The 22,153-nt window shown below is 31.6% G+C and overlaps 1 protein-coding gene across 7 annotated transcripts in view; it reads right to left on the reverse strand.

Moving 5' to 3' along the window:
• Positions 1-1,587: 1,587 nt before the first annotated feature.
• The window catches only part of LOC128245671 (uncharacterized), a 130,453-nt gene continuing 109,887 nt past the window's right edge, over positions 1,588-22,153 (reverse strand). For all 7 annotated transcript variants that reach the window (XM_052963883.1, XM_052963886.1, XM_052963887.1 and 4 more), the window contains 2 exons: positions 17,967-18,207; positions 1,588-13,914 (listed from right to left, as the gene is read on the reverse strand). In XM_052963883.1, coding sequence (XP_052819843.1) covers positions 12,020-13,914; positions 17,967-18,207 — 2,136 coding nt within the window. In that variant the 3' untranslated portion in view covers positions 1,588-12,019. The remainder of the gene's footprint in view (positions 13,915-17,966; positions 18,208-22,153) is intronic.

Raw genomic sequence — 22,153 nt, forward strand, 5'->3', positions numbered from 1 at the left:
TTAAAGATAGTGAAAAAGAGAAACAACATGTGCTGTTGGTTATCTCCCTTGCCTGTTGGTTATCTCCCTTGCCTTTGATAAATATAGTGATAAAGAGAGACAATGTGTACTCTGTGTTGTTGTTTATCTCCCTTGCCAGTTGGTTATCTCCCTTACCTTTGTTAAAGATAGTAATAAAGAGAGACAATCTGTACTATATGCTGTTGGTTATCTCCCTTGCAAGTTGGCTATCTCCCTTACATTTGTTAAAGATAGCAATAAAGAGAGACAACCTGTACTCTGTGCTGTTGGTTATCTCCCTTGCAAGTTGGTTATCTCTCTTGCTTTTGTCAAAGGAACTGTTAAAGAGAAACAATCTGTACTCCGTTTGGTTTGGTTACCTCCCTTGCTTTTGTTAATTTTAAAATGGCCGCCATGGTGACCATATTTTCCAATACTTCCTGGGTCACATACTTTTTGAAAGTTTAATGCTTTTCCCAGTTTCTGCATGATTTTTCACCATATTGTAGTACTAAAAATGGTCAACCGAATACATAGTTTCACTCAAAACACAGCTTCGGCAATGTTATCACAACTGTCATTGTGTACAATAAGTTAGGTTTTTTCCCGTATATGCATGTCTTTGAAAGGTGCCCTAAAATGATGGCCATTGGTTTGCTTTGTTCATGTCACAGAATTGGAACATATACCCACAAAAAGATCCCCGGAGCATGCAGCTTTTAAGTCAAGAGCATTTCATAGGACATTTATGGTAGATTGTATTGCTAAAATTTCAGTTCATTTTTGTTTTGACAGGTGTGGATTGAGTTTCTTAAACGACAGTGTTCAAAACTGAAACAAATTACTAAAAAAGGTTAAATTCTTGACAATAAATGTTTAAAAAAGAAATGCTTGAACTTTCTCTTACCACTCATGCAACTTAAGTAGTCCATAAGTAAAATCTTTCAGATAAATTCTAAGTTTTGCTTCAAATATTCAATGAAACTTCATTAGGGAACATTTTGTATCTATATGATTTCTAGCATCCATTAGCAAAGATTTTCAACCTTATTTAATAAGCCCTTTTCGACTTTGATGTTTTATAAACCAAGAAATATATTTTGCAAATGCATGTGAATGTGCCATAAGAAATAGTTACACAACACATAATAAAATATGTAGTCACACTTTATTTTTTTTTTATGTAAATTCACAACGGCAAAGTCACGCGAAGTATAACAATGCTTTATATAAGACAATGATAGTGCCACCCATCCTGTTTATTATATTTACAGTCAAACTTTGTTGGCTCGAACTCCCAGGAACCAGCGAAAATACCTTGAGCCTCGGAAAAATCAAGCCAAGCGGAAATGCCTTCCTTCAGTATAAAGAAAGTGATCCTTTACACCAAGTTTGAGCCAACGAGGAACTCGAGCCAAGCGAGTTCGAGCCGACGGGAGTGCGACAGTATTTTGACCATAGAAAGTACCTGTCCACGTGGTTAAATAAACCACCACCTCTGACACACAACTCCAACAAGAGGCCAGACCGACCGGCACTCTCATTCACGTCAATAGACAGGGATTTAGAAATGATCAAGCCGAGAAATGCCCACAAACATTTATTCTCCTCATCAGCCTAAACAGGTCTTGGATACAATAATAACAAATTGAGATTCGTTTGTTTGACTACAAATATCAGGAAAAAGTCTTAACAGGTTACAACATAACATGAATAGTTCAAAAGAGAGTTTAAATTGTTTGTAATAATGACCTTACTTCAAAAAATGAAAAGTAATTTTAAAAAAAACAATCGGTTATAGAGACATGTTATTAAGGAAATCCATCCATCAATATATAGAAAATGCTACTGGTAAAGTTTCGTTTTAAAGTCACATCTTGTTAAGTTTGAATATTTTTTAAGTTTTCACCTAGAGTTTTCATATATAGGCATTATACTTTAAAGAAACAAATTTAATAAAATTTCTTTTATTATCATAGTTAAGTTATTTTTATTACCTCCCTTTTATATATATCACAGTTATAATAGCGTCATTAAGGTGTAATTTAAAAATGTAATCAATGCAAAAAAAATAAAAATGGATTAAACATAGAAATAATCTGGATGTTAATACCTAAAATGCACTAACACATCTTTGCATCCTAATGATGGATGGCTTACCTTAACAGAAAAATTGACAATTCATTTTGCAAAAAGCACTTTTCTTAGCGATGTCATTGTTTATTTCAATGCTGCACTCTGATTGGACATCAGTTGATGTCAATTGACCAATGGTAAACGGCGTTTGAATATCCTCCATTTCTTTTAACAAACATTAATTACTGGTCACATATATATATATTTCTATCCTTTATTTTACCTGAAATAGTTTCTTTCTTACATCAAATCAATTTAAACAAAAAGATCAAAATATAACAATTGATTCATACTTTTCATGCGTTCATACAGTATGAATGCTCAGGCAATTTTTTGGATGTCCCAAAAAGCGCTCCATGGATTCCCAAAACCAGACTCATACATTATTACTGCGTGAATGCATGAAAATAACAATCAACCCTTAGATTGACATCTTTCTCAAAAATGAGCATAAGATGAACTGATTTAAAAAGGATATTTCAACTATATATCAATTATTAGCTTTCAAAAATATAACTCTTCAACATTAAATCTGCCATTTTTCAATTTTAACCGGAAACAAACAATATCGATAAACAACGATGGTCAAAAAACAAATATGTAACAGTTATTTTTCAAAATGAAAAATGTCTAATCTGTTAAGCTTTAAGCATTTATTGATTATAAAACTGTATTTGAACCAAAATAAATAAGCCTATACAAAATTAAGACTATCAACCGCACACAAATTTAAATAACGATTTTAGGCTTGACTAAAATATTAAAGGCAGCCAACCATTTTTCAATATAATTATTTAATTTAAAGGAACTCATTCAGATTTTGTAGGCGCCACATGACATCAAAACGAATTTGTGTGAAATGTAAACAAAATGCTTGCTTCAATGATATAACATCGCCAAAAGACAAAATTAGTACTATATTGTTAATAAGTATTTAAAAATGTGTCCGAAAATGCTCTATTTTGCTGAAAATCATTAGTAACTTTTTTCAAGTAGAAAGGTTTTAGGCTTATATTTCCAAAATTTTATTCAAAGGTGTGTCTGCAAGATTCTGTCTTGTGCTATTTCACTGAATTTTAACAGAGTTTTTAAAAAATAAACCTTGCCCACAAAATCTATGAAAGAGTCCCTGTAATAAAAATGTTTCATTAATTCTTAAAGAAATACTACAGTTTGCAAATTAGCTTAAGCTTTCAATGCTTTTTAAGGCAATGAACGATCGAGGCGTTAACTTTGCCTAAATCCATTAAGTGAGTTTTAGATGAAATGCAAAATCTAGAGCCTGCTGATCTGATTCACTCATCAAACAAACTGACTGCCATCACTTGCAATTCGACATATTATACTCTTACTTATTGTTTAGAACTTACAACTAAAGAGTTGGACTTAAACAACCACATTTTAGGGATCCATACATGTACAGTTTGCTTCACCATTTAAAATGAAAGATAGCACAGTCTATGCCGCTAACTGGGCCCCGCCTTTGGTCTTTTAACAGAGTTTGATTGAAAGTTTAGTTACTTAAAACACTTTGACAAACCTTTTTCACAATACTGCTGTCTGACAGAGCACTCAGACAGAGCACTGTCAAAACATTATTTTGGAAACAGGTTTGTCGGAGTGTTTGATGAAACTAATCACCTTATCAAACTTCGATAATGAAACAAAGGCGGGGCTCTTTAAGCGGCATAGACTGCCCTTTGTTTTATTAAAAATGGTGTAGTAAAAGAAAAGTTATCTTTGATTTAAGTATTCATTTTAATCAAAATGTTGCCTTCCGACGTAGCATTATGACGTAATTTATTCACGTGGTATACACACACACACTGTTTTTTTGAGAAATTTATTTGCAAACAGTAGTATTTGATGTCTCATTGGTTTCTCTGATTTAATTTGATATTTGACACTTAAGTCTATGGACTAATACACCAGCAGAACAAATGTACTCATTTGATATAGTGAAAAAACAAACCCTCTTCAAATTCTACATTTTGTATATTACTTAGCACAAATGGAACATCACATTAAGAATGTAAAAAATATATCATGATTTTGGTTTAAATTATGTTTTATTATATTATTTTCCACAAAGAAACATAATAATAACTTAGATATTGTTACAAAAGAATTCATTGCTTTGATGGATTTAATATTTGTAATTATACTTGAATTTCAAAACATTTAAGCATTTCTGCATGAAAATTATTTATTTAGAACATTTAGCAGCTCAAGAGAAATAATTTTCAACATGAATGTTAAATTAATTTTCATCTTTACCTAATGGAGTCTTTTATTAAAGATTATATATTGGCAAAAAATGAAAATCCTAAGTTTAATAATATTTTCCAGTTATTCAATTGCATTAAAAAAACAGAAAATTACCTAAGATGTTTTATTTTTAGAAATCAGCATGTCAAGGCCATATATCTGATAAGACAATAAACACAGTGTGGCATATTTTTGTCGGACATGAACAAATTAATTTACCATTATTTAGGTCAAGGTCATAATAAAATTACCATAATTAGGTCAAGGTCGTAATAAAATGACTGTTATTTAGGTCAAGGTGATAATAATATGAACATTATTTAGGTCAAGGTCATCATTTAATTAACTGAAAGTTATTTTACGTATATTGTGCAAAAATAAGACTTATTCTTAATGGAATATTATCACTCATGTATTTGCATACGTTACACTAAAGCTATGACAACAGGCACAACTCAATAAAAAAACTTGGAAAAGTAAGGTTTATTTTATTATAAGGAACATTGTAGAAAATTAGGGTAATAATGTTGATCTTTAGGAATTCAATCTTTGACAGTTTTTCGATAATTCCAAGCACCTGCCACCAGTACAAACAACCCATTCTATTTATTAATTAGGTACCTTCTTTGTCTATAAATGGCTCAGAATGAATATTGGTTGAGAGTGTTTACTTTCGTTTTCGTTTATACATTAACTCCTGTATCGGAAAGGTAATGAATAGCCTTAACCATTCAGTAACTAGCATGCAGATAAATCACAATGCTATTCACTATACCGCACACTAGTTATTGAACATTTCGCTTGAAAACATGGTACAGAACAGTTATGTCACCTACTACCCTTGTGGTTGATCAAATGTCCGATTGAAGAACTTGAGTGTACAAATTCAATAATTTGGATTGTGTGTGGTGTGCAACAACTTTTACTTGTGTATCACTTTAATTAACTACTGAATTTAAGGGTGGTGTTTTGAAACTATCTGATGTTATGGACTCACACTAAAGATTTTTTTTAAACTATTTAATATACGCTTTTGATGCAAAATAAATTTACATTGAATACATAGTCTATTTTCATTATTTGTACAGCTTGGAACATGCCAACTATATTCGAAACCTAGTAAACATTTTAGTTCTGAAAAAAAGGGTCATCTTTAATAATCAAGGAACATATAAAAAAATGTATAATCACGAATTTTAGTTCAATATTGAGTGGATGACACAAATAAAAAAAATGGTTACAATCTTTGCCTAAACTAACAAATAAAGACGTTACTACTCAGAAATTTTGATACAAAAAAGTGAACGTAAGATAAGTGCGTTGTTTAGAGTCCCCTAAAGTCTATTCAGTTAGGTGTCGGCAAAATCACAGAGAGTAATAATAATCCAAATCTTTTTATCTCAAGAACACAATCAGGCATTTTAATAAATACGTTTTTTTCCCCAAGTCTGGTAAAAAGCACCTGCAATTAATCAGTTTGATTCGATTTAACTTACTTTTTTAGTTTTGAATTTAAAACAGGCATTTGTAACAACTCGAGACATTTTTTTTTGTACTATAATACCAGACTTTGGAAAAAGTAAACATTATAACTAGCAAAAGCACCAACATCAAACAAAGTTACTTCCATGAAAGAAAGATATTGATAATGGTTTAGAAATCTCATTAACGAGATTAATGGCTAAATGAAGGCCTTGTCGGATATCCGCAAAAAAACTACAAAAAGATGTTTTGCCTAAATAACAAATGCAAAAGAAGATTTCATGGAATTGCGTATCAAGTATGCGGTTTGAGTGCTGACCAGCCACGCATGTGAATTTGGTTTTCAACCAGCCATGCATGTGAATTTGGTTTTTCGACCAGCGGCACATGTGAATTTCAATTTCAACCAGCCGCGCATGTTGATTTGGTTTTCGACCAGCTATGCATTAAAATTTGGTTTTCGACCAGCAGCGCAAATATGTAGAGATGTTTTTCTAATCTATTACAATTTATTATCATTATAATAACAAGGCCATCCAAGGAGTTTTCTTTGTGTAGTTACAACTAAGAAAAATGTTTCATGATATTATTTTTATGACTTTCTGTCTGTTTGAATTCATTTATTATATGTTTTTTGCGATGTTTTATAAATATTTATCAGTATATTATAATTTTTTTGTTATTGCTCACTGTTTTGAAAATTGAGCCCACTCTCAATTCCAAATCAAACATCAGCATGCATTATGGGCTGGGACACAAATTTCTGAAATGATATTAAATTCACATAAATTTTGGTTCGGTTTTCTGAGGAAAAAAAAATTACTATAATTTTATATCCTTTTTAGGCATAATGTTTGTTTCAGTGTAAAATTGCAATATGTTTCACCTTTTGAACACCAAAAGTAAATATTTCACTCGTTGCTATGCCGCTCTCGAAATATAGCGTTTGGGCGCTACCTCATTAAAATATATCACGATCTTACACTGAAACAACTATCCTCTGTTTATTGTTATATGAAGGCAAAACATCAAAAAGTATTACAAAGAAAGTTTGACCATATATTTATTTTTCTATGACAATGGAAAATCTACTTTTAAATTAGAATATTGAAATTAAACCTATATTTTCATGCCTCAGTATATGTAAGCTAGGCTTGTTCTTGAAGGAAAAAAAATACTTCAAAATGAAAAAAAGCATATTAAGCATTTGAATGTTTTTTTTTTACAAAAATTGAACACAAGACCTATGATAAACAGTTTTGAAACTATAACAACATACAATTAGTGTGATTTTCAACAGAAATTCAAGGAATGGTACATGACAATTAAACGCAACATTCTTCACCATTTTTTAGCCAACAAACACAACATATATAAATAAAAACAATCGTTTTAGAGTCCTCAAAAGCATGGACTAAATAAAAAGCAGTTGCAATAAAAAAACACATTCTTAAAGTGATCATTATTGAACGATACATTAAATGATACATTAAATAGCAGTACATAAAAGTACAACATTTACATATTACATGGTAATATAGGAACTAAATAAGCACTATCAAATTAATACACATATGTAATAATCATTTAAAATATATACATAAATTACTACTGGCAATGTTGTATGATGTAAAATGTAAGACATTTTGTGTACTTGTATGGAAAAAAATCAACAACAACAAATTCAGAACATAAGAAATGGAAAATAATAATAACATAAAATCAATATGTATCATTTTATGGAGTGTAAATGATTTTTGAAGAAGTGCAATACCATATACATGTGTTCTTGGATGCACAATAAGCCCTTGGCTTCAATAATAAAGCAAAAAAAATGTTGTGTTTTATATCAGTGTTGTGTAACCTATTTAAATAGTATAGTAGGGTTAGGGTTTATAAAAATGATGTCAGCCAGTGCCTTATAAACAAAATGGTGGTTGATATATGTTTAAAAAAAGGCTGCATTTTTAATAAGTTTAGAGTCATTAGTTCATGTCCTGATACAGACTAAATACCTGCATAAAAATCCTAAGAATTGAATAAAGTGCTACAAAATTAATTGCTTTCTTGGTAATAAAAAGAATTCCAGATTTGTTGTATATTTGTTGTTGTATACTTCATTATGTAATATACGTTACTTCATTATGTAATATACGTTACTTCATTATGTAATATACGTTACTTCATTATGTAATATACGTACTGCTAGAAGCAGAAAAATGTCTTGTAGTTTATTTGTAATTGGGTAAAATAACTTCATAGTTTCCAGTGACTAAATATAGAACAGAGGCTCATATGGTGCACGCCACTTCAGAGACTTATTTTTACAGTCTAGCTACATGTCTGGTAGTTTACGCTTCTTCTTGTAAACAACTAATTTGATGTGATGCCAAAAAACTGATATTATTTTTTTCCATAGTTTCTATAAGACCCAATTCAGTGTGTGGCAATTTTTTTCTGCAAATTCACTCATAAATATATTTTTGGTACTACATTCAGATAATTTTGTTGAAATAAGAGCAGCAAAATGCAGAATACATTAACATGTATATGAGGAAAACATTAATATTGTATAATACATATTATAAATGTTCTAAATTAGAAATTGGTTACTTAAATTTCAGAGCTTCACAGACATTTATCGGAGAGAAATCTTGAAAGTTATGCACCTCAGTGAAAATTATTATTAAAATTTATTAATTAACAAAAAAACAGGAGACTTTTATATGAAAAAAATAAATAATGAAAAATGAAACATAAAAATACAGAAAGAAGTAAATATTATGTTTATTATATCATAAAATTATGGAGCACTAAATATATGCCAATATCAGAACCATTTAAAAGCGATGAAAAGTATATGCTAATTTGATGATTGTTATGAAATATAATGAGAAGCAAATATTGCTCCATGGCGATAATATAGAAACATTTTCACTGCACAAACATTAAACATGAAGATGATATTCGGCTTTAAGCCATTAAAAGCTAAAAATGCAATTCATCCTCTATGGCACTAGAATCACAATATGCTTATTCATCATTTAAAATGATGTAAAAACTGCATTTTTTCTCAAAAATTATCTTTTTGTATAAAAAAGTTAATGTTTAATACAGAGTATCAATTGAAAGCATTCATATTTACCTAAAACATGGTTGCTATGCAACTGTTTAAATATTTAATTTGCTTGGCAACATAAAATGTCTACCGTTGCTATGCAACTATCAGGTAAAATGTAATGAGTATGAGTTAACATTTGGTTGCTATGCAACATTTCATTGTTGCTAGGCAACAGTTTAAATGAGACAAGTACAAAAATGTTTGGTTAATTATAATACATTAAAAATATAATGAAACATAATTCTTATATTTTAAATATCTATTTACATACATAAAAATATTCATTAAGGTTTAAAAGTTCAACAAGTACGGACATTTAGATGTTGTGAAAATATATGATAACTTATTTATATCAAAATATCTAAAAATACAGAAAACTGTGTCATCAATAGAAGATCAATGAAGTTAGCACATAGACATGAACACTTATAAATGTCACATCATAAAATTATGATTTCTTTAAAAAATGCGGAAATATAATTTAATTAATAAAACGCGGAAAAAGTAGATTTTTTGTCAAGCTGCACCTTAATAACATGTATAAAATGTTTTTCAATCCGTTTCCATGGAAACATTGTTCATTATTTGAAACCGTAGCAGAAAATGAGAAACAAAATTATATAAAAACATATCGTGCAACAGACTAAAAGGTATAGAGATTTTATTTCATGTTAATGGTACGTTTCTAAATACAGCGTTTCCAAATGGAGACTAGAATGCATTATTTTTATGTAAATGCTTTTATTTTCAATAATGCAGAAAATAGCAAGCGTTTCCTTTTCAACAAATGTTTTATTGTAATAGAAGCATTTAAGTACATTTACTGAACAAATACTTTCAGACACTGTAAATATTTAATCATTATAAACAAAATGGAATTGCAAGGTAAAATGTTTCCTTTCAAACTACTGAATTGCGCTATAGACTACATTTTTTTATCTTTATAGAACTAAACAAAATAAACAAAAAAAAAGTTAAAACCATAGATTATAAAAGAGTTTAAACATTTAAATGTTAGCATAAAAATATATGTCTGCTTTAATTTTCTGGATGTTTCTGGAAGAAATAAGGAAAGCCAAAAGTTCTGACAATATTTAGTCTTATTTTTTCTTATTTTTTTACTTCTGAATTAAGAAAAAAACAATAACAATAACAATATCTAAAGCACAACAATCTTGCTTTAAAAGTATTCGCTCATGTTTTTGTAAAATGCACTTTTTTGTAAGATGAATTTAAGTGTGGCAAATCATAAGGAGTGTTAAAACTTAAAGAAATCGAAAGCAAGAACCCTTCAGCAATATGTTGATATTTGATCAAATATCATCTTTGAAGACCAAAATTTTCATTATTTGCACCCCACCAAAACCAAAACACTTTTTTTATACTATAATTGAAATTTTTATGCAAATTCGATATCAGAGGGTAGATTAATGATAATATAAGTGTTTTCAGATGCATTGCCGGGAAAAAACATGAGCGAGTTCCTTTAAAGCCATATTATAGTGACATGAAAGTAGCCAATGAACTTATTCGCGTAACTAATGTACAATTATGTGATTTTTTGGATGCCAGCAGGGGTAGTACTTATAAAACATATTAAGTCATTTCATAACTTAAGTCATTTCTTTTAAGACTAGTATCTCTCTAATCATATGAGATAACGGCTTAACATTTTCTGAATTCTTTTAATGTCAATGCCTTTCTTGAAAATACATACTTTTATGTTATATACACTTACATATTTCTTTAAATTTGAATTTTATAAAAAAATAAAAAAATGACTTAAGTTAAGAAATATACACTTACATATTTCTTTAAATTTGAATTTTAGAAAAAATAAAATAAAAATGACTTAAGTTAAGAAATAACTTAAGATGTTTTATTAATAACGGCCAAGGTGACCTCATATTATTTTTGTATCTGTTGGAATGGTTTCATGATTAAAAAAAAATTAAAATAATACACTGAAAACAATATTACAAACAAGATGTTTTGGCCTTGAAAAATTGCAAAATAGTCAATTCTGCATGTCCAATGCCAGTTAATATAACATATAAGTACAAACTGCATTATTTTATGTATCAAGTCATTTAGGTCCATACATGCCATATTTCTGCAGACCATTCTAGGGGATTTTTTGGCTTATTATTCAGGGTGATTTTGGTAGTATTCAGGGGATTTTTTAGCAGGTCTAAATTGGCGAAATATCAAAATAATTTTAGATGCAAGTACGAAAAAATGTATTCACATATAATTATAGCTATGAAAACCTTAACCTGTTATGGGCATACAGAAGTATTTTATGTATCATCATATTCTTATGAAACGGTCATGCAGAGAGACAGAGGGGAGGATCGAAATTCTGGGGGATTCCCCCCCCCCCCCCCCACTGGGGGATGTGGCATGTATGTTTCAGTCATTATTTTACATACAAGTTATCAGTAAGGAATACCCATTAAAATTATAACTAAATTATATGGGGTCACAAAGCATCAACAATTTAACATTACCCCTAATGGCACCATGAAATGGAAATCTTAATTGTAAAAGAGATGAAAAACTTCCTTGATAACAACTAAATAAATTTCAAATCATACTCATGGCAATTATATTGCCAGACATTTACACATGAAAAAATAAACATCCTTGTTTTTTTCATTCTTTATAAATGAATGACAATTAAGTCGTAATATTCTATGAATATTACCTTTCATTTACAATTAAATAATTCAGTCATGTTACAATGTACACCATTTTATATGCTTTTAAGCACTCAAAATGTACAGAAGCCTCACTCATATTACATCTCATTCACAATATATAAACAAAATTATCATTAACAAAAGCTGAGCACTAAAGTCAGGTTTCAATTCACAGTGATAAATGTTTTTCCTATGTCTAAACAAAACTTAGCCATTGAGACATGTTTTACTTATGCCTAGCTATAACAACCTGCTAAGACAGGTTTTACCTATGCAAATAACAAACTACAAAGAAGTGTTTTGCCTATGCCTAAATCAGGGCTGAGCACTCTTCTACTTCATCTACTGCAAAACTTGTGTAGTGGTCGATCGTCGGCATAAAAACATGCTGGGGATTGGTTGGCTTTCTTTGCTTTCGTTGTCGGATCATGTTTGGATCAGACAGATTTGTCGGTGATGATGAGTTTTTATCTTCGTTACGACTTTCAAAGTCAATATCTGCGTCGCTCATTACACGATCTTGCTGATTTTCTTTCCCGCTTCCATGATGACCAATTTGTTGAGACATACTACTACTAGATCTCGGCATATTCATATTTTCATGTATAATCATTTCCCGACTTTGGCTGTGAACGTCCCCTTTCTCGGTATAGTTCTGGTTTCCTGGTGCCATATCTATGTCATTGCAGAGATTTCCCATTGCAATTCTCCGTTGTATATTATTTCCATCGTTTTCTATATTCCCAATGTTTATATTACTGTCCATTACAACATCTTCCGATCTTTGAATTTTGTCTTTGTCGTGGTTTATAGTCAGGCTTCCTCGATCCATCATACTAAAATCAGACGATGATTTCTGCATTTCCGAACTCTGCATTCGGTTTTCATACCCATGATCAGGCCTATCCCCATTTCTATCGACCATATCCATAGGTACATTGCCGTTGTTACGAGCATTTCCTCCGAGTATGATATTCCCGTTTGGACTCATCATGCTATTACAGTTATTTCGAACATCATTTCTATCTATCTGACTAGACATCATTCGTAGGTTTGACACATTCATGTCCATACTTGTACGTGGAGCACGTAAAGCCATCATTTCCGTTTCATTAGACGTGTCCATGCCATTTCCATGAGCTGACCTCATGTTCATTAATTCTGAGCCATTTCTCGAGTCTAAGCCACTTCTTGATCCCCCTTGCCTTAAACCCATCAAATCAGACTCACCAGAAACTTCGATACCGTTGCTCTGTTGTTGTCGTAGAGCCATCATGTCATTTTCAGCTGCATCGATGCTGCTCCGATGTCCAGAACGCATTCCCATCATTTCATTTTCCGCAGATGTTTCCATCCTTCCCGCCCTCATTGCCATTAAATCACGCTCACTCCCAGATAACACATTCCCTCGTTGCGAATTTGACATTGATACATTATCATGTGATGACATATCACTAGATCTCGGTATCATAACTTCAGGTTGAGCAGAATTATTTCGTACTGACATGTTGTTCTGATCAAGATTCAGACCGTTACGTTGAATGTCAATCTGCCGTTCCATCCCAGTACTCATGTTAACATTATCACTGACACTTTCACGACCCCTGTTATAATCAGGGCTGCTCATGTTATTCCTACTATCCATTTCATTTCGGCTCCGCATTCTAAGCGGGTCATGCCGATTTGCCCCGAAACCATCAACATCGTTCATGTTCATGCTGTTGAAATTCCGAGTAATTTCATATCTGTCCCTATGACTCAAATCAATGTTTTCGTTTCTCGAGTTGAAGAAGGCATTCCTATCATTCATTTCTTGAATCATGTTTCTTCCGTCTGGCAAAAACCCACCCTGTCTACTTCCATCCCTTCGAAACATCTGATCTTGAAATCGTGATCGAAACTCGTTAAAATTTTCAGCCATTCTTTGGAATTTTTCCCCACTCATGCTGGGGTCAAACAGCTTCGCCTCGATGTCTTTAAAATCGAATGATCTCACGGCCTCGTGTAATCGACTGGGGGAAAATGGTTCAAACGATCTATCACCAAACCGGTTTACATCCCGGAAATGGTTTTGGAACCCAAATCTCTGATCAAGCATACTGTCCAGTTTATCGTGACTTCGTTCTGGTATACGTTCCGATAAACTTCGTTGGAATATTTTACTGTCATGTGGCAAATCGCTGTTCATAGGGAACTTATTTGAATCTGAAACAAGAAAAATAAATAAAATCATATTTGGTTACAACGAAGGACCAAATCATGTACAAAAATTACATAAAATATATATATCCTATACCAAGAAGGAGAGACGAAACTATATTAACAAAATAATGTCATTCACAAATGTTAATTGGTCAGTTAAATAATAAGACTACATTTTGACGCACAATAATAAAATGCTTATTAATTGAATGAAATGTTTTTATATGGAAACATTTCAACAAAGCTTGGACTTTCAGGGGATTTAACTTTTCTCCGAAAATAATGAAGCTTTAATTTCAATTAAAACAAGTATTGTAAGAGTATATTTTCTAACATCATTAGTTTGATAATTTCCAATCAAAACATAGTGTTTCCACGGGATTTTAAAGGCGCACAATTAAGGCTGATGCAAAAAAAATGTTTAGTTCTTTTTTAATTTTAATGCATTTCATGTTTAACTCATTTGGATTTTAATGATAAAAAACAAGAAAATACAACAACATATGTTCAAGGTACATATAAAATAAAATATTAGTCTTTATAAAAAAAAAATTAATAGCTACGTTAAAATATCTTTTATTATTAGATTTTTTTTACACTCTTTAATCTGTACCTTAATCAAATACTTTTTATGTTTTTATATCTATAAAGGTCAAATGAGTTAAACATGATTATGAACTATAATTAAAAAACATAACACCGCTAATTGCATTAATCTGTATCGCCCTCCACCGTGAATGACACAATACCATTGGTCAATATGTATCGCCCTCCACTGTGAATGACACAATACCATTGGTCAATATGTATCGCCCTCCACCGTGAATGACACAATACCATTGGTCAATGTGACCCCATATTTCCATGTTTGGTCACTTATTTTTAAATTGTACTAAAATGGCGTCTATATCGATTCCGCTGAATTAATGAAATATTTATCAATTTAAACAGGTTTTCGACATGATATATACCCCTACATGGTTAGTAGTTGACCCGATATGGGATATTAGGGGCCCAGAAAACCATATTCAGGTTCGAGCTTCACTCTCATCCAATATGGTTTCCTTTTCCCCATATACTGTGAAATCATTAATGTTCGTGGGGCATTAATGTTCGTGGTTTTCAAGGGTTGGGTGATCCACGAATTCAAGATCCCACGAAATATAAATATAAACCCTTTATTCACTTTTTCAATTGCCATGTTATGTACAAAGTCTAGTTTCTTTGTTACAGAGGCCACAGTATACAGCGTAAATATCCGTCTCACTGTATAGCTTACTATCATTGTTTTATTAATATATTATATCAGCCTTTAACAAATAATAAACCAAATCATTTTAATGTGTTTTTATGAACCGAATAACTGAAGCACGTGCCTTAACATGTCTGTTCATGAAAGTCTCCAAGTTTATAAGATGTGAGTGATGAGTGTCGGCTCTCGATTTTTTTCTTTAATGAAATAATTAATCGATTACATTGGAGGTAACTGAGCTTCCAACGTGACAATGTACAAAACAACGCGCTAAATATACTTATTTAACAATTTTAAACGTGTGAATAAATATTGAAATGAGATGATATTCAAAAGTGAGTGAATTTAGGGATTGTTTACTCAAATATTTGGACCTTCTCGGTGTTTTCACAGTTTGCAAAATTCTTAATTGGCATTCAATGGCTTCGCCTTTCTGTTTTTATTATCAGGGTACATCTTCTTTTATGACCTAAATTTACAATTAAATTGATAATTGACATGGGTATATGCACTAATTGGCATGCTGTACCACTTTAAGGAGTGTCATAAACCAAGTGATTTAGAAGACGGAAATCACGGGCCAGCGCGTGGAGGTAATGCAGACGATCTAGAACTATAGCAGTTTTGATTATTTTTATTTTTTTCAAAAACGAAAAATCACGAATTCAAGTACCCACAAAATTGTAATTTTTGGAGAAACCACGAAATTTCATGCCAACGAATATAAATGATTTCACAGTATCGGGTCACCTACTTACCCATAACTTATGATATCACCCTCCACCATGAATGACGAAGTGCCAAAAAATGGTATGTTTTTTTTTTTAAATCCGATGAATTAATGAAATATTCACGAATTGAAACAGGTTGTCAACATGATATTTACCCTTACAGGGTAAGTAGTTGACCCGATATGGGATATAAGGGGCGCAGGAAACCATATTCTGTTCATGGATATGGTTTCCTTTGCCCCCTTTATATCCTATCGGGTCAACTAAGTACACATGTACCTGTAACTTATGATATTGTATGCGTCAAATTTCTTTCTTAATTAATAATATAGAAAAAAATGAAATAGACTGCCTATATAAAGTTTATATTAGCTATTAAACTTAAATAGCTTAATGAACTGCATTTTATACAATGTAAAAAAGTGAATCTTACTGAAACCTAAAATTAGAATTTAATAATAATTTTGTTTTTGTGCAATACATAATTGATGCAGACTTTATGCCATTGTTATTAAGGAAAAAACCCGAATATGAATTAATATTGTGGATAATCTATTTGTCTGTGCATAAATTATCAAACAAATTTGAATGCAAATATTAAGATAATCGGATATGGAAAAACAAATTTTATACCACATATCGATTTTTTTGATATAATAATAATAATAATAACAACATGGAACTGGAGTGACTAAACAAATGAAAGTTTGAATCAGGATTTAAAAGCTTAATAACTTATAATTTCCATTTCCTAATGTTTAGAAATACCAAGAGCAGTATTACAGAAACTACGGTTAAGTTAAAATTGTACAATTTCTTTAAAGCTACACTTTCACAGAACAAGCCAATTTTTGCGAAAAAACATGAAAACCAGTGATATATGACTGCTGACAAAAAATTAGATTGCAGATTTTTATATTTAAGTTAAAAATTTTAATGTTTTATGCATTTTTCTTAAACCGTTAATAACGATTTAAGCCATAAAACATTGACTTTCGAATGGAAATATGCAAATCTGTAATCTGATCTTTTGACATCAATCTTTTATCATTGGTTTGCAGATATATATACAAAAAATTTCTCTTTCCAAAACAAAAAATAAAAAAGTTGAAAAAACGGTAAATCTTAGTAAAAATTGTACAATTCCTTTAGAGTCAATTATTTCAATAACTGCTATATTTCCTTCGTAGAAAGTGTAATGTAATAGTTAGATGACATGAAGTAATATCTTAATGATTAAGAATGAGCAGAGCGAGCATAGCAAATGAGCCTTTCGTAGCTGTGCCCCCCTCCCACCCAATTTTTTTTTATCCAATGTTACTTTTTATTTCACTGTAGGAGAAAATAGAAATAAAATACTCCCAAAATGCACCATTTCGCCCTACAAATTTGAGGGAGGGGCACAAGTCAAGAGGTTGCGCCCCTTAGTTATGCCTCCTCTAACATCCAATCCTTCAAACAGTTGAGCAATTGGCCCAATGTCTCCTGCACCATATTAACCAAATTTCATGTGAATCGGCTGAATATGTTTTAAGTTATGGTTATAGTTAAAGTTCGTATATGACAAAACACGGATGCTGATGCTGAACACAGACAATTATAATCTCAATTTTTTCCTTCGAAACACAGACAAGGTAAAAAAATGCTTACTTTATTCCAATTTAAATAATATCAATTTATTCAACAATTTAATTCGTAAATTACCAGTTTGATATTTTCATGCCATCCACCACTTTCTGGTAAGAGAAGCAATAGGAATTGTAATGTCATTTAACCAAGAGGTCGAAGTGTCAGGCCCCAAAAGGCCCTCTCGTAGAAGGTTTTCTAAATTTGTTAACTAGAGCTCTAAAAAGTATGAATTGAAAACTTCTGAATCCATTTTTAGGGTAGAAACTGGGTAGGGTTCTAATGTTATTCAAGAGAGACCAAGAGAAAATTCCCCTGGTGGACCTTGAACCCATGATCTCTCAAGAGAGGGGCAGCCTTAGTCTAAATATATAAAGAAGACCAGTTTCACCCTTGGTAAAATAAATTGGTTTCATTTTAAGTTATGAACCAAAAAAATGATTTACCGAGACTATATTTCCGTCCCTCAGGTCCAAGGTTGTTTCTCTGGTGAGCATTGACTGTCAACTCGAGGGGACCCCCAGGGGGTGTAAGGGGTGATTTCATGCCCGGATGCATCATGGGTAGTGAGTTGTGGTGTGACATTGGGGCCTGGGGTCCGCCCAACATTGGATGACCTTGACCCTCCATCAACGGCAGACCACTTCTTTGGCCCCCCAAGCCTAGAAATTTGGAATCTGGATGCATCTGAAAATAAATAAAAAAGTATTCGCAACTGTTGCTGAATTTTGATACCAAAGTAATTAGTGACCTTGACCTTTCATCGATGGAAGACCACTTCACTCGCTCCCTTAGCCAAGGACGTTGCAATTTGGATGCATCTGAAATACCGTCAATAAATATTGCCAAATTCTGTGGGTTAAAGTTTTGATCAATTTACCTTGATATTTTCTCCAAGGAAAGCCACTTTAATGACAAAATTGTAAAATTAAATTAAAATAATTACAAAAGATTTACTATTTAGTAAAATTTATACGCTTAATTTAGGAAGTTGAACAAGAGTACTGTGGAGTGAACACCAACGTTGTATATTGTTGTTTTCTTCTCATGAAAACAAAGGGCCTAACTCAACAGTTATTAAACCAAGAGTTGTGGGCCTTGTTTTAATTTGAATATCTTTTAACAGTTTTTTGAGTTATTTCCAATGTTAAAGCTTTTGCATGAAGATGCGAATTTCAAAACCCCCGCCAATTCAGCTTGACAATATCTATTCCAAATTCACCTAAAATGATGTTTAAATTGTTGAAGTATATAAGAAAAAAAACAAAATAAAAATATCGTAAAAAAAAGAGGACATCACAATTATTATTTGCCTTTTTGAAGTTCAAGGGAGATTATTCAAAATAAAGTAATAATTCTCTAACTTGCTTTCCAGTAGTTTATTGAGATTAATCAGTGAAATTCAAATGATATTAAGTTGTTTGAAACAATATAAAAATCTGTTTTGAAATTTTGGCCTGCTCTGACATCCAAATCAAACGTCAGTGCGCACAGGGCAAAGACATCATTTCCATAACGAGGTTACATTCAAATGTAATTAGGCATGCTTTAAAAAAAAAATCACTTTTAGGCATATATTGAACTCTTTTTATTTGTTTTCATGTAAGATCACAGTACATTTCACCTCATAAGCCCCGAAAGTGATTATTTCACTCGTGAAATATATCTTTTGATGTTCACCAAGGGACCTTACGCTGACACGACCAATTATCCTCTTTAATATGTTTTTAGCAATTTATTAAAAAAAGTCAGATTTAGTCATTCACAAAAATATTTAAGGATGCCTTTTACTGATAATGAACTTCAGTCCTAAAATAAAGGCGGCGCAAAATATTGTTTCTCATGACCTAAGAGGAAGGCATAAAATGCTACTTCAATTCATAATTTATAAGTTTGCAAAATCTGTCAACCACTTCCGAAAGTGTATTAAAAATGCACAAAAATGTTTAAAATGATGCAAATTTGAAATTTGATTGCTCTTAAATAAATTACTGTTCGTTTTAAATGCATCAAAACATAAATGATTGCAATTTTAAATCAGTTCGTAAAATTTTGTCATGATTTGTCTCCTCAAATAACCATTTTAAACTACAGTTTTTGTATTATAATAATGGAAACATTTTATCCAATGTCATTTTATTACCGGAATTGCTCCTTTTTTATCTTTGTCATTAAAAATGAATGATGTCATAGCACAAAAAAAGGTGCAGAACGATGAATTGATGGTAAATACTTAAGTTATTGTCTGCACATAAGAAATAAACATACTAAATCTTAATGTTAAATGGCCATTAGTCTGGTGTTTTTGGCGAATCATCTTGCAATCAAACTTCACGGCCTAGTAATTATAACAACAGAAACCGTCATTAAGTGTTATGATGACGGAACAATAAATAATCTAATAGTCAATGATTGTCATTTGGAACTCCTTGGCCATTTTCCCTGGAAAACATAACCTCAGAATTGTATAAGGACAATTTACATATCAGAAATCTTTACATTTAACTACGCTGAAAGTAGATCATGTAGTAATCTCAATTTAGCAGTAAAACATATTGAATTTACTCTTTGGAACCCTAATAGTTGATGCAATAATACACTTCACATGCAATCATTTTAAACTTAGATATACAAAACCGACCATAAAAAACTGCAATTTCTTCATACAATTATTTGAAATTTTAAGAACTACCAATCTACTGATGTACCAGCAAGGTTTTGACGGAAAATGGCCACAGTGTTTCAAATGTATGATTCTCTGCACAAGAAATAAAAAAAACCTTTTTAAAAAGGGGCATAACTCTGGATTTACTGAGAAAATTTATCCCACTATCAAACTTTACCATGTCATTATGCTCACAAACACTGTCACCAAGTTTCATCATAAATGGATAATAAATGCAGCCTATTTCAGTTGACACTGAAGCTAAAAGAAGTATTGGTACCTCCCTCTGATACCTTGCTCAGTATGCCCACAAACACTATCACCAAGTTTCATTATAATTGGACAATAAATGCCGCCACTTTCAGCTGACACTGATAGTAAAAGAAGTACTGGTACCTCCCTCTGATACCTTGCTATTATGCCCACAAACACTATCACCAAGTTTCATTATAATTGGACAATAAATGCCGCCACTTTTAGTTGACACTGATGCTAAAAGTAGTACTGGTACCTCCCTCTGATACCTTGCTCATTATGCCCACAAACACTGTCACCAAGTTTCATCATGAATGGATAATAAATGCTGCCTATGCCAGTTGACACTGATGCTAAAAGTAGTACTGGTACCTCCCTCTGATACCTTGCTTATTATGCCCACAAACACTGTCACCAAGTTTCATCATGAATGGATAATAAATGCTGCCTATGCCAGTTGACACTGATGCTAAAAGTAGTACTGGTACCTCCCTCTGATACCTTGCTCAGTATGCCCACAAACACTGTCATCAAGTTTCATCATGAATGGATAATAAATGCTGCCTATGCCAGTTGACACTGATGCTAAAAGTAGTACTGGTACCTCCCTCTGATACCTTGCTTATTATGCCCACAAACACTGTCACCAAGTTTCATCATGAATGGATAATAAATGCTGCCTATGCCAGTTGACACTGATGCTAAAAGTAGTACTGGTACCTCCCTCTGATACCTTACTCAGTATGCCCACAAACACTGTCATCAAGTTTCATTGTAAATGGATAATAAATGCTGCCTATGCCATATAACACTGATGCTGAAGGTCCTACTGGCACCTTGCTTTTTCTAGCAACATAAAGACCACTTTGTTTTCCTTAATCAAAGTGAACAAACGTATATTTTGAAGTTTACCAACAACTATTATTCTTTCAAATACAGAGTTTGAATAGTCTAAGTATGAAATTAATCAATCAAAACCATTGAAACTTTAAAAAGTTGTAAAAAAAATAATAATTGCTTCTTTAAATTGATAGCTTTATTGTTTTATGATGATTTAACCACCTAATAAAAGAAATGTGACTGCGAATACCAATATAATTAACAAAACGGTATTTATTCATCATTTAATTTTAATGTTATCATTCAAGAAAATACTCAAAACACAATTCGAATTATATTATGAGCAAAAAAATTTTCTTTTATCATGCATGAGAATTTGCAAAATGTTATTAATGGGATGACACATATTCCAACGCCAAACTGCAACTTTGGTATGCATTATTCAAAGTGATACTCTTATTCAAAATCAATGCATTGAATACATACTAGTGTTTGAAAATCGGACTCCATTTGCTATCGATAATAAAATCGTTTCGGACCAAGCTTTTCGATTTACTATCCGCCTAAAATCGAAAGTTCACAATATCAGTAAACAATACATTTTTCATACATTATAAAGTATCATCATGATCATTTAAATGGTTAAACCTGAAATCAGTATGTGTGATGCTATAGTCAAGCCATTTGCAACAGTAAGTAAATTTCTATAACCTTTTTCTTTCTTTTATAACTCGACGAAAAAACATACGACAACAAATACTAATAATTGCACATTAATTGCAAAATGATGCACACCGCATCAATTAAAGTTGTCTTAGCGTATTATCCATGTAAAAGCATATGAAATATTTGTGAACCAGCTTAACATTCAAT

This window comes from Mya arenaria, chromosome 9 (assembly GCF_026914265.1).
Source record: "Mya arenaria isolate MELC-2E11 chromosome 9, ASM2691426v1".
NCBI lineage: Eukaryota > Metazoa > Mollusca > Bivalvia > Myida > Myidae > Mya > Mya arenaria.